At 50.4% G+C, this 12,948-nt stretch overlaps 1 protein-coding gene across 1 annotated transcript in view; it reads left to right on the top strand.

Moving 5' to 3' along the window:
* Nucleotides 1–12,948, top strand: part of Sez6l2 (seizure related 6 homolog like 2) — a 20,685-nt gene that overhangs the window by 2,982 nt on the left and 4,755 nt on the right. Inside the window, exons 4-11 of the mRNA XM_019206521.2 lie at nucleotides 7–96; nucleotides 415–554; nucleotides 832–1,033; nucleotides 5,754–5,939; nucleotides 6,474–6,642; nucleotides 8,922–9,085; nucleotides 11,611–11,811; nucleotides 12,308–12,468. Coding sequence (XP_019062066.1) covers nucleotides 7–96; nucleotides 415–554; nucleotides 832–1,033; nucleotides 5,754–5,939; nucleotides 6,474–6,642; nucleotides 8,922–9,085; nucleotides 11,611–11,811; nucleotides 12,308–12,468 — 1,313 coding nt within the window. The remainder of the gene's footprint in view (nucleotides 1–6; nucleotides 97–414; nucleotides 555–831; nucleotides 1,034–5,753; nucleotides 5,940–6,473; nucleotides 6,643–8,921; nucleotides 9,086–11,610; nucleotides 11,812–12,307; nucleotides 12,469–12,948) is intronic.

The following is a 12,948-nucleotide window of genomic DNA, read 5'->3' as shown; positions in this document are numbered from 1 at the left end:
CCCCAGCACCGCCCCTCGGGCCCGAGGGAGTAGAGGAGGAGACTACGACCACCATCATCACCACGACCACGGTCACCACCACAGTGACCAGCCCCGGTGAGGTCATGGGAGGGGGTGGGGCGCTGTCCAGGAGCAGCACAGATGCGGGAGGGGAAGATGCTGGGCCGGGTGAGGAGCGGCTGCCCGGAGCCTGAGGAGGACCTCCAGGTGCGGGAGGGGAGGAGCTCTGCCCCAGACTGTGCGCCCTTCCGCGCTCCAGGCGTGAGCCTTGTCTGTCTGTAAGACAGCTGGGCAGGGTCCTGGGCACAGGGCGGAAGGGCGCACCGGAGAAGACAGACGAGGCCCTCAGGGGCTGCTTGGGGAGGAGAGCAAGAGTCCAGGGCCTCCCTCAGCACTGGCCACTTCTCTCTCCAGTTCTGTGTAACAACAACATCTCTGAGGGCGAGGGCTTCGTGGAGTCTCCGGATTTGCTCAGCCCCACCGGCCGCACTTCGGGGCTCCTGGACTGCACCTACAGCATCCACGTCTACCCGGGCTACGGCATTGAGATCCAGGTAGCTGTGCCCAAGCGTGAGGCTGCGGCCTCCCAGCCCTTTCCCCAGGGACCGCTCCGTGTGCACAGACTTGGCCCTATAGGCAGAGGGGCTTATTTCCTAACTCACACGGGTCTGCTCTCTGACTCAGAGGATCTCTCCAACGGTTCCACAGCGCGGGCAGTGTCCCTGTGGTTTGAGGGCCACAGAGAGAAAAAACAAAGGCGGAGGGTAGGGGGCCTGGGGAGCCGCCCCCCCCCCGGGCTGACTTGCTCTGGCCTGTGTCTGGCTTCTTCAGGTACAGACACTGAACCTGTCTCAGGAGGAAGAGCTCCTTGTGCTGGCTGGTGGGGGATCCCCAGGCCTGGCCCCCCGGCTGCTCGCCAACTCCTCCATGCTGGGAGAAGGACAGGTCCTTCGGAGCCCAACCAACCGGCTGCTCCTGCACTTCCAGAGCCCCCGGGCCCCGAGGGGAGGTGGCTTCAGGATCCACTACCAGGGTGAGGAGTCTAAGGGGCTGGGAAGGGCTGGGGCTGCGCTGGGCACAAGGGACATTTCTGGGGCCTTCCAGGCACAGAGTGCTGTGGGACTGTTCCTCCTTGATGGATCCTGGGGAGTGGGACCCTCAGGACAGGCCGATGCACTCTTGTCTCGCACACTCTGAGTGTGCACGTATAAAGTGGCATTCGTCCATTAAACTCAATAAATTCTGAGCACTTACTTTACACCAAACTATGCCGGTAGCCTTGAGGAGAGCAACCAATGACCCAAGCATTAATCTGACTCTGAGGAGCTCAGAATGTGGGTGGAGAGACAGACAGGGAGTGGAGATGGTTATGATTCACTGAGGTAAGAGCTGTACTGGAGGAGATACAGGCACGGGGAGCGATATGAAAAGGGACCTAAGTTTTTCTAAGAACTATGGGGATGCCATCTTGGAGGAGGTGAAGACAAAGCTGAGACCCAAGGGATGAGTTAGCTAAGGGCAAGGTGGGAGGGAGAAAAAGAGGGAAGCAGCTATCCAGATGGGTGGAAAATCACATTCCCAGTCCTGCAGAGGAAGATGTCAGTCCTAGCGAGGAGTGATTCAATATGAAGATGGCATTGTCTGACTGTGTGACCTGGAACAATTTACTTAACCTATATGAGCTTCATGATCTCATTTAAAAAATAGGGCCAGGTGTGGTGGTACACACCAGTAATCTCAGTACTCAGGAGGCTGATGCAGGAGGATTGCCATGAATTCAAAGCCAGCCTGGGTTACACAGTGAGTTCAAGGCCAACCTGAACAACATAGTGAGATCCTGTCTCAAAAAAGCAAAAAAGGGCCAGGGATTTAGCTCAGTGGTGCCATGTCTGCCTCGCAAGCACAAGGTCCTGAGTTTGATGCCCGATACTGAAAAAGCAAACAAACAAAAAAAAGTAAGAAAAATAGGGATCAAGCTAGGAATGATGGCCAACACCTCTAATTCCAGCCCTCAGGGAGGCTGAGGCAAGAGGATCAGAAATTTGAGCCCAGCCTCGACAGTTTAGGGATGTAGAAGGACCCTGTCTCAAAATTAAAAATGCTGGAGATGTAGTACAATCTGAAAGCCCTCGGTTTAATCCCCAGTATCTAATCATAATCACAGTACTGCATGGTACACTTAGGAAGATCACATGAGTTAGTGTACATATCAAATGTTCAAAACAGTGTCTGGTACACAGTAAGAGCTCAGAATATCAATCATTGCTATCAGAGTCAAAGTATAGAAGGTGACCGGAGAAAGGACCTAAGAGACCTGGCTGGGAGACAGGGTGGATGTGGGTCATGGGGGGCCTCATCAGCTTTTCAGACTATTTAACCTGCAGGTGAGAAGGGGACCTTGGACAGGCTTAGATGGGTCACCTAGAAAGATCCTTTTGACTCCTGGGGACAAGGAAGGGAGGCCCTGCCTGCACTCATGAGCACCCACCCATAAGTCATGTCTGCACATGCACATGTGTGCTAACCTGTGTGTGTGGAAGTGTACATTCTAGCACACATGTATCACAAGGCACTAGGCTTAGCCGGTGTCCCCATTCCAGGTGCTGCTGTCTCCTCCCAAGCTCCTCCCTGTGCTCCTTTGAAACAGGGACCCATGTGCCGGACAGTGTCCCCTTCACATCACGTTAGGGCTTCACCGTGGGAGCCTGGTGCCCCCAGTGCCCTGCGCATCGTGTTCAGGACACAGTTCGTCCTCATGCCCTCCCCAGCCATCCTGAGCCTGCGCTCTAGGTCTGCCTGGGGCCTCATCCTGCAAGGTAGAAGCACTGCTGAGGAGGCCAGCAAGCTGGACATGTCCTTGTTGACAGACCTGGTTGTTGGGGAGCAAGAGTGTCTTGAGGGTTGGCAGAGGCTGTGGATGCCCCCTGGCTCCTATAAGCAGCCATTTCCCTCAGGCATTGAAAATAGGACTTGCAGGCTAAGTGAAAGGTGTGGGGAAGCCGGGTTATTGCAGTAATTGGCCTTCATTATGTGCCTTGGTTTCCCCTGCTCTGCAGCTCCTCCAGGCACCATTGGGACTGGAGCCCTGTCTCAGCCCTTCCCAACCTCCACTGCCTGGAGCCACTGTCCCCACGAGGCCTCCTGAGCTTCTCTGAAAGTCCTGGACTTTGCTGTCCTCCCCCAGGTCCAGCAAACTTGCCTGTGTGCAGAATCTCCTCACCAACCTCGTGCCTCTCCCCTGGCCATGGTCAGCTTCATCCCTCAGAGGGAGAAAAAGACTCAAGGCCATAAGGGTTTCTCAGTCCCTGCCAGTTCTCATGGAGTAGAAAAACCAGATCCCTAAGTCCCCAGCTCCACTCTTATGTGGCAACAAACATGTTCTGAGCACCTTCTGTGTACTGGCTGCTTGGAGTGTTTCTTTTATTTAATTTTCAGGCTAATCTTCATGGATAGGAATAATTGCCACCAATGAGTGAGGGGTCTCAGTGGTGAAGCCACCTACACAGTCGTGAAGCTAATGAGTTGTCGGGCTAGAAATAGATCTCAGGCCAGCCTGCCTCCAAATTTATCAGCCAGCCTAAGCTTTTTTTAAAAAATTAATTAATTAACTTATTTGGTACTGGGGATCAAACTCAGGAACTTGTGCTTGCCTTTGCCAGGAAGGCTTGGTGCCTTCCTGCTACATCCCTGGCCCCTTTAAGCTTTCAGAAGATAAGATACACAAGTCTTTTTTAAGTCTCACAGTGACAAGAGACAGGAGTTATTGTGATGGCAAAGTTATGCATGTGAATATATATACATGTGGTGGCACTGGCCTGCAACCCAGCACTCAGAAGAGGCTGAGGCAGGAGAATTGCAAGTTCTAGGCCAGTCTGGGCAACTTAGTGAGAATTGTCTAAAAATATAGAAAAACTTGTGTATAGGCAAGAGAATAAGTATCAGAGATAGCAGGGCCAGGTAGGCTTCCTGGAAGGGATGGAATGTAAGTTACTCTTTGAAGGATAACATGGAGCTCAGAAGGCCCTAACAGATACAGACCTGGATGTAAAGTATATATAATATATAGAGAGGAAGGACAGTAAGGAGTCACAATGCTGTGGTTTAGCATATATAGCTCTCTAGTTCAGTGGTGCCACCACCTGCCTCACCAGCACAAGGTCCCAAGTTCAATTCCCAGTACCAAAAAAAGAAAGAAAAGTAGAATATATCGCTCTCAGGTGTGGACCCCTAAAGTACTGGGCTGAACCCAGCTGTAAAAGGAGTTGAAATGTCCAGCTAAAAGCATTCAGACTTCATTTCTTTGACCACAGAGGGCCAACACAGGGTTAGCATCTACTTTAAAGCACTAGAAGCTTCTGGAAGGTTGTTTCCATGTCTGTCTGTAGACTGTAGACTCCTGAACAGCATGGGCCTGGGTCTTTATTCCCTCTGTCCCAATAGCCCAGCTAAGAAAATGATCGTTGAATCTTGACATTTGGAGCAAAGAAGCTGTCTTACAGAGTCACTGCTGACGGCAGATCCAAGGGCGGCAAAGCCCAGGCAAGCTGGTTTCTCCACACCTCTGCTGGGGAAGCACCACTGCGTGTGAACACTTGCCTGAAGCATGGTCCCCCTTCCTCAGGGAGGGTTCTCTCCATCGAGGGGACACGTGGGGAGGGCTTAGGTAGCAGAGGCACCCCCACCCAGCTGGCCAGATTAGCTGAATCAACCCTGGCAATCCATAGCCCTGCGCAGATGTGAAGCCAGATTGGCCGGAATCCAGGAAGCCCTTGATGAGCTCTGCCAGGTTCTGTGGGGATCAAGTTCAGGGCCTGTCATTTATCAACAAGTGGACTGCAGTTTGTTTTATCCCATCTACTTCCACAAGAATTTCAGGAGGCTTTTCAGAAAGAATTAAAACAATACAATTATATAGACTATGTAAGGAAAAAGTGGCACCAGGGAATGATTATTTGAGTTTTTAAAAATGGAATGTGAGGGCAGGGACTTAGCTCAATGGTTCCACCACCTGCTTTGCAAGTGCAAGGACCTGAGTTCGATCCCTGGTACAAAAAAAGAAAAAAAAAGAAAGAAATGTGAAGGGACAGGCTATTATTGCTAGGGACAAGATTTAATCTGATTCCGAGCCACCTGGCAGCCAGTGCAAAAAGGGAAGTAACGCAATTCTCACTGCAAGAAAGAAGACAAAACAGTTTCTCAAAGAATGCACAACTTTCCCAGGCACCCCATTTTCAGTAGGGGATTCATGAGGGGACACTGAATGTTAATGTCTCTAATGACAAAATAATCAATTTCTCATGGAGTTTTATATGGCTGGCCTGACTGAAAGCTGAAAGTAGTGGTCCTCCGTGGAAGTCTGTGAGAAAAAATGCTATGAGGTGCTGAGTAAGTGGAACCTCAGTTTACGCACTGCCTTTCTCTGCCTACCTCAGACTCACCGTAAGAGCTCATTTGGGGAGTGGACACACTCTGCAAAAACCATGGCCCGTTATTAGAGCTGCATGGAGTTCAGGGGGTCAGTGGTTGGCCCCAGGTCCTATGACCAATGAGGACAGGTCCAGAATGATTTCCTTGAGCCTCAGTTATCTCATCTATAAATGGGAGCCAAACTGGGTAACTTATAAAGTCGAGAGGAGAGGCTGGATGTGGCAGTTTCCTCCTCATGAGACTGAGCTGTGCGAGGCGTGTGTGGGAGGAGGGTCGGTATGGCATTGGCATGGCCATGAGTGTCCCCCACCTGCTCTGTGGTGCAGCCTACCTGCTGAGCTGTGGCTTCCCACCCCGGCCGGCCCACGGGGATGTGCGTGTGACAGACCTGCACCCTGGGGGCACCGCCACCTTCCACTGTGACTCGGGGTACCAGCTGCAGGGTGAGGAGACACTCACCTGCCTCAATGGCACCCGGCCAGCCTGGAGCGGGGAACCCCCGAGCTGTGTGGGTAAGTCTGTCACTGGGTGGTGGCTCTGGGCCTAGGAACCTCGTTGGAGGTCCTGCCATGGGGGTCTCCATTTCTTGGGAACCCATCCTGAAGAAGTTTCTATTCCAAAAAGGCCCCATCCTCAGGTATCTGTCCCGGGGAGCTGCCAGTCCTGGCAGCTTCCATCTTGGGCTACCCCACTTCCTGTCATGTCAGAGGAGGCCATTTTCAGGGTTCACAGCGGAGGGCCCTATGTCCTAATGAGTCTGTCTTGCGATCTCCCATCCTGCGGTGTCTTCACTCGGGATCACACCATGAAGCTTCCCACCAGGGTTTCCAGGGCCCCTCACCCTGTCTCAGGGCATCCATACCCCACGTCCTCCATCCTGGAAGGCTCCTTCTGGGAAGGCTATCTCAGGGCTGGCTCCCTTCCTGGGCATGACCTGGGGTGGGTCCTGTCCCTGAGGTGAGCATGGGGCAGAGGCCAGCCGTGGTCCAGGCCAGGCTGAAGATGCGGCTGGACTGGAGCTGCCTTCATCCATTCCCTGCCCACAGCATCCTGTGGTGGCACCATCCACAACGCTACACTAGGCCGCATCGTGTCCCCTGAGCCCGGGGGAGCGGCAGGACCCAATCTCACCTGCCGTTGGGTCATTGAAGCCTCTGAGGGACGCCGGCTACACCTGCACTTTGAGAGGGTCTCGCTGGACGAGGACAATGACCGGTGAGTCTGGGCTTCGGGTCGGACGTCCCTACCCTGGGGCAGTGGGGTGATGGGATGGGGAGTCAGATCTGAGAGGGCATTCTGCTGGGATGTGCCAGAGTCTGGTCCTAACCCTCTCTCTCTCTCTCTCTCTCTCTGTCTCTCTATTTTTAATTTTATGGTACCAGGGATCAAACTCAGGACCTTGCCCTTGTGAGGCAGGCGGTACCACCACTGAGCTAAAGCCCCAGCCCAAACCCTAGCCTAAAGAATGTAACTGTGCAATCTTAGATGAAACACTTAAGCTCTCTGAGCCTGTTTTCCCATCTGTAGAGTGGAGATAGCAGCACTTCTCTAAATGTATAATTACTAAATGCGTTAAAATATGTAAAATACTTGAAATGGTGCCTAGGACATAATAAGCACTACAAAAATGGTTGCTGTCATCATCATCGTCTTTGTTGGTAGGTTTTTGTTGCTGTTGGTAGGTTTTTAATCACATCTTCAATTTCATTGGCTGATACTGGCTTATTAAGAATTTGTATATGTTCTTATTCACCTTTGGTAATTCATATGTATCTAGGAACCTGTCCATTTCTTCTGTACTTTCCATCATATCAGAATACAGATTTTCAAAGTAGATATTGATCTTCTGTATTTCTGCAGGATCCACTGTGATTTCACCCTGTTCATTCCTAATTGCATGGATTTGAGTCTTTCCTTTTTTTGATAAGGTTAGCTAAGGGTTTGTCAATTTTATTTAATATTTCAAAGAACCAACTCTTCAATTCATTGATTCTTTATATTGTTTTCTTAGTCTCCTTTGCATTAATTTCTTCTCTGATCTTTGTCCTTTCCTCCCCCGTACAAGCTTTGGGCTCGACTTGCTCCTCTTCTAAAAGCTTGAGGTTTAGGTTGGGGATTTAGCTCAGTGGTTCTGTCACCTGCCTCACAATCACAAGGTCCCAAGTTTGATACCTGGTACTACTACTACTACTACTACTACTACTAAAAGCTTGAGATTCAACATTAGGTTGTTTATTTGAGCTCGCTCTTTTTTTCTGATCTGGGAATTTACTATAACAGGGAACATGGACTGCTTTCATTGCACCTCATAAGTTCTGGTATGTTGTACTGTCATTATCATTTAATTGTAGAAACTGTCTAATTTCTTCTTTAATTAGTCTGTGACCCTTTGGCTGTTCAGGAGGATGTTATTTAACTTCCATGTGTTTATCAAGTTCTTGTGGTTTCTTTTGCCATTGATTTCCAATTTTATTGCACTATAATCTGATATATGCTTGAGAGAATTTCAGCTCCTTTGCATTTACTTAAGCATGTTCTATGGGCTAGTATGTGGTCTACTTTGAAAAAAATCCCATATACAGCTGAGAAGAATGTGTATTCTGATGTTGTGGGGTGGAATACTCTGTAGACATCTAAGATGATGTGTTCAAAAGTTTTGGTTCAATGCTGATTTGTCTTTGTTGGGGTTTTGTCTCTTTGATCTGTCTGTGGCAGTGGAGTATTGAGGTCTCCCATTACAATTGCACTAGTGCTTATTTGATTTTTTCATATCCATTAATATTTGTTTTATATAACTGGGTTGCTGATATTTGATGCATATATGTTTATGATTGTTATCTGTTCCTCTTGGATTGTTCCCTTTACCAGGATGTAGTGAATTTGTCTCTCTGAATAGTCTTGGCTTGAAATCCACTTTGTCTGCAAATAGAATAGCTACTGCTGCTTTTTTCTGGGTTTCTGTCACATAGAGTATTGTTCTCCATCCTTTGACTGTCAGTTTATGAATTTCTTTATCAATTAAGTGTGTTTCCTATATGCAGCATATTGTTGGCTCTTCCTTCTTGATCCATTCTGCCAGTCTATTTCTGTTGATTGGTGAATTGAGACCATGTAGCTAGATGGCTATAACTGATATGTATTGACTTATCCTTGTCATGTTATTTTCCTGTTGTTGGTTCCCTCTTTGCATCGTCATTATCATTTTTACCTAACAATCTGGTACCTCAGCTCTGCCCCTACTTGCCATGTGATCTTAGGGTACTTCACCTTTCTATACCTCACTGTCTTCATCTATAAAATGAGGGATAACAATGGTGTCCGACTCAAGAGCACTTGTGAAAATCAAACAAGATAACATGTGCCAGGGCTCAGAAGAATGTGTGGCATATGGTAATGTTTGTTAGTAAGAGCTATAGAGATCAGCTAGGAGAGCAGCCAGAGGCAGGCAGCTTTGAGGGGAAACAGAGCTCCTTCCACCCTTCTGTCCATTACAGGCTGATGGTTCGCTCAGGGGGCAGCCCCCTGTCCCCCGTGATCTATGACTCCGACATGGATGATGTCCCAGAGCGCGGCCTCCTCAGTGATGCCCAGTCCCTCTATGTGGAGCTGCTCTCAGAGACACCTGCCAACCCCCTGCTGCTCAGCCTCCGATTTGAAGGTAACCCACCCAGGCCCTCTTCCTGACACAGACACAGTCCCGAGTGCGTCCTGCCCTCCTGCTTGGCTCATGGTTGGCTGTCCCACGTCTGACTTCTTTCTCCAACCCAAAACTACAGAGACCACTTCTTATGGACCCCTTTCATTCCGTGACAGCCATTTCTAACTAAGCTTCACGCACAAGGTATGATTGGAAAATACTGTGAATGTTGAAGACATTTTAAGAATGTTATTACAGTAAGAAACACATGGCCACTAATTCCCCTCAAAATACTCCCTCTTATTTTGAACACACTTATGTTGACGTTCTTGCCACTTTCTGATGCACTTCTGGAAGTCCTCTTTTGTGAGTTTCTTTAGTTGTGCTATCGTGGCTGCTTTGATGTCCTAATCAATTCAAAAGATTTGCCTGTGCTCATTTTGATCTGAGGGAAGAGCCAGAAGTCACACTGTGCCAGATCCAGTGAGTGAGGTGGATGAAGACGATCATGGTTTTATGAGCCTGCCTTTCTATTGGATGGCACTTGGCAGAAGCATTCTGTGTTTTAATACACCTCATAAAGACACAAATGAAGATTCCCACAACTGCTTCAGAAAATAGCAAGAATGGTGGGATAAGTGTGCTTGAAGGTAGGGAGGATATTTAGCGGGGTTAATGGCAATGTCTTTTTATTTTTTATGTTTTGAGACAGGGTCTTGCTCTGTAGTTTAAGCTGGCCTTGAGCTCACTATGTAGCCCAGGCTGGCTTCCAACTCACGGTAATCTGCCTGCCTCAGCCTCCTGAGTGCTGGAATTGCAGGCATGCACTACCATGCCTGGCTAATGGCAATGTCCTTTTTTTTTTTTGCAACATCTTCTAATTTAAACATTCACTACACACACACACACACACACACACACACACACACACACACACACAGTTAGAAAAGTAAGAAACAGTTCCTGGCACCATGGGAAGAAGAGTCTCCTGATTTCCCCAGCCTAGAGGGGAAAGATGAGGAAAGAAAAAATAGAAAACTTCATAGCACTTTAGAGAGAAACAACAACAAAAAAATGTGCCTAAAGGGACTTACCTGCTCTCCTGGATGGCAAAAACAAATAAGCTACCCGAATTTGGGATGCTAGAGTCTCCTTCTGGACTTCACCATATATTTTGATTACCCTCTTGTATGGTTAGATCTGGGTCTACACCTTGGGACCAGGTATCTCAGTCCTGCTGTTCTTTCCAGAGTGCTGGCTTCCTTCCCCAGCAGGCTCCCCCCATGTGATGGGCCTAGCTGCAGGCTTACATACAGCGTCACAAAGATTCCCTCCGACCTGGTTAAGATCCTGTGCCTTTGTCTGAGCCGATGGCCGTGCAAGGGGCAGGTGCTGTCGTTGGCAGATCTGTGTCACACAGCCCTTCCTGGTAAGCCGCAGTTGAACCTTAAGGTCTAGACATAGGGAGATGTGTCTCCCAAAAGGAAAATAGGGGTGTTTTTGCTAGAAGAAGGGGAATGGATACCGGGCAGGTAGAAATGACCAGGTCAGCGTTCGTGGGCGAAGAAGCATTAAGCATGGCCTTCCAGGTTGGATCATAATAAAGAGGAAGCCAGCAAGCACAGTAAGGTGAGTGGGAATAAAGGTTAGAAGCCAGAGAAATGCCTAGGACGTGTGGAAGTGAGCTTTGACTGTGGCTGTTGCACAGGGGCTGTATAAACGGTAGCAGGAGGGCGACAAAGAAGAGGAAGCCCTCAGAGATGGGGACTGGTTTCTGCTATGATCGTGGGAGAAATGGAACTGGCACCGGGCCCTGGTGGGTGGGCAGGATTTGGGCCTAAGTAAAAACAGTGGCTCTGTGGAAATAAAGTGCTACTGCCTGTGCTGAGGATCCCCGCCTCCAGGCTGACCCCTGCTGCTCTGGGAGTCCTAGGCTTCTCGCTGTGTCACACAGGCCCTGAAGTCGCACCTCACAGGTAGTTTTGCAGCTAAGATACATTCAGGTGGACAGAAACTAAAATGCTCCACAAACATTAATTTTTGCTAAGTCCAAAGTAAAAACTGAGCAGCTTTTGCATTAGTTGCAGTTTTGGATTCCAGCAACAGCATGGATTATCAGAATCCAACTGTTATTTCTGAGGAGGGAACTCACCTACGACAGCCAGCCCCAGCCAGCCCCGCAAGGCACCACTGTGAAGGCCCCACAGCACGTCCGTCTGTGGCTGGGCACTGAGGCCTAGTCCTGCCTCTTCCTGCTGGGTGATCTTGGCCACATGGCTTTATGTCTGTGAGTCTCCTCCCCATAGAATGTGGTGGCTAGGGCTGGACTAGCCTGGGGTCCCCTCCAGAGGCCAGCATGGCTGCCTAAGTATGTGAGTGAGGAACATTCACATTTTTGACAAACTGGAGAGTGAAAGCTAAGCTCAAGGGCTGTATGTTTTTAAAACCTCCTGGCGTGGCCAAATAAGGGCTGAATTCAGCTCACAGACCCAGTCTAAGAGCCTCAAAACCCATCTTGACACTTAATTTCCATGATTCTTCCCCAGCCTTTGAGGAGGATCGCTGCTTTGCTCCTTTCCTGGCACATGGCAATGTCACGACCACAGACCCCGAGTACCGCCCAGGGGCCCTGGCCACCTTCTCATGCCTCCCAGGATATGCTTTGGAGCCCCCAGGACCCCCCAACGCCATCGAATGTGTGGACCCAACAGAACCCCACTGGAACGACACAGAGCCAGCCTGCAAGGGTGAGCCTGACGCCCCATGCATCTGGCAGCCTGCAGACAGCAGCCTGCCCAGCAAGGCCATCGGGGGAGACCACTGTGTACACCTCAGAGACCCAGGCTGTGGGCAGACTCTGTCCTTCGGGGGCTGTTTTCTTAGCTCAATATTGGTGGGCCTCTTACTGTGTTCTGAGGTCACAAATCTGAATATCTTCAAGAGGTAGAACTGGAGCTGGGCTAAACTGTGGATTGGGCAGGAAAAGTGGAGAGTGGGTGGGGTTAATTAAGAATAGGGCAAGGAATTGGGCACAAGACCTAGATGTGGCAAGAATCACGTGGGTCAGTGGGTGAGGTGGGACACGCCTGTGTTCCCCAGGGATGCAGGAGGACTGAAAGTTCTAGTTCAGCCTGGAAGTGAGCACTTTAGTGAGAACCTGGCTCAATGTTATTAAAATGTTGGTGGGGTTGCTGGTGAGAACTGCGGTGGGGGGTCCTGAACCAGACACCTCTTCTGCCCTAGCCATGTGTGGCGGGGAGCTATCTGAGCCTGCTGGTGTGGTCCTCTCTCCCGACTGGCCCCAGAGCTACAGCCCCGGCCAGGACTGCGTGTGGGGCCTGCACGTCCAGGAAGAGAAACGCATCTTGCTGCAGGTTGAGATGTACGTCTGGGTCCCTTTGTGGGTGAGGTGGGGGCTTGGTTGGATGTGAGATATGACAGCTTTCAGGGCCTGGGTCCACAGAGGTTCGCTGGATATGCAGTTTGGTCATTAAACAGGTTCAGGATGGGGCGCGAGCCCTCAGTGCAAATCACACAGTAGCCAGGCGACCTTGGACAAGTAAAGGGATAATGCTGGGGGGGGGGCTGCTGTGAGCGAGGGGGTCTGGCCTGGCATCTCTCTGAGTGTTTTCTGAGGTGGCCCTGGGGCGGCTTCCAGGGGCCCTAGCCCCAAACGTTGGATCACACCAACCTCCGAGGTGGGCGCGGGTGCGGGGAGAACCCAGCAGGCTGACCGGCTCGTGAATGGACACAACCAGAAGTGGGTGTGGCCGAAGGCAGGTGGGAGAGGGGCCCGCCGCGGTGCTGGCGGCCAGATTGGTCTGATTGGCCAGGGCCAAGGGGCTTTCCGAGGAGATAGGGGGTCTGGGGGGGGGGGGGGGGCT

Source organism: Fukomys damarensis, unplaced genomic scaffold, assembly GCF_012274545.1.
Source record: "Fukomys damarensis isolate Sample0158 unplaced genomic scaffold, DMR_v1.0_HiC HiC_scaffold_34, whole genome shotgun sequence".
Classification (NCBI taxonomy): domain Eukaryota; kingdom Metazoa; phylum Chordata; class Mammalia; order Rodentia; family Bathyergidae; genus Fukomys; species Fukomys damarensis.
This window is presented reverse-complemented; position numbering and strand designations above follow the sequence as displayed.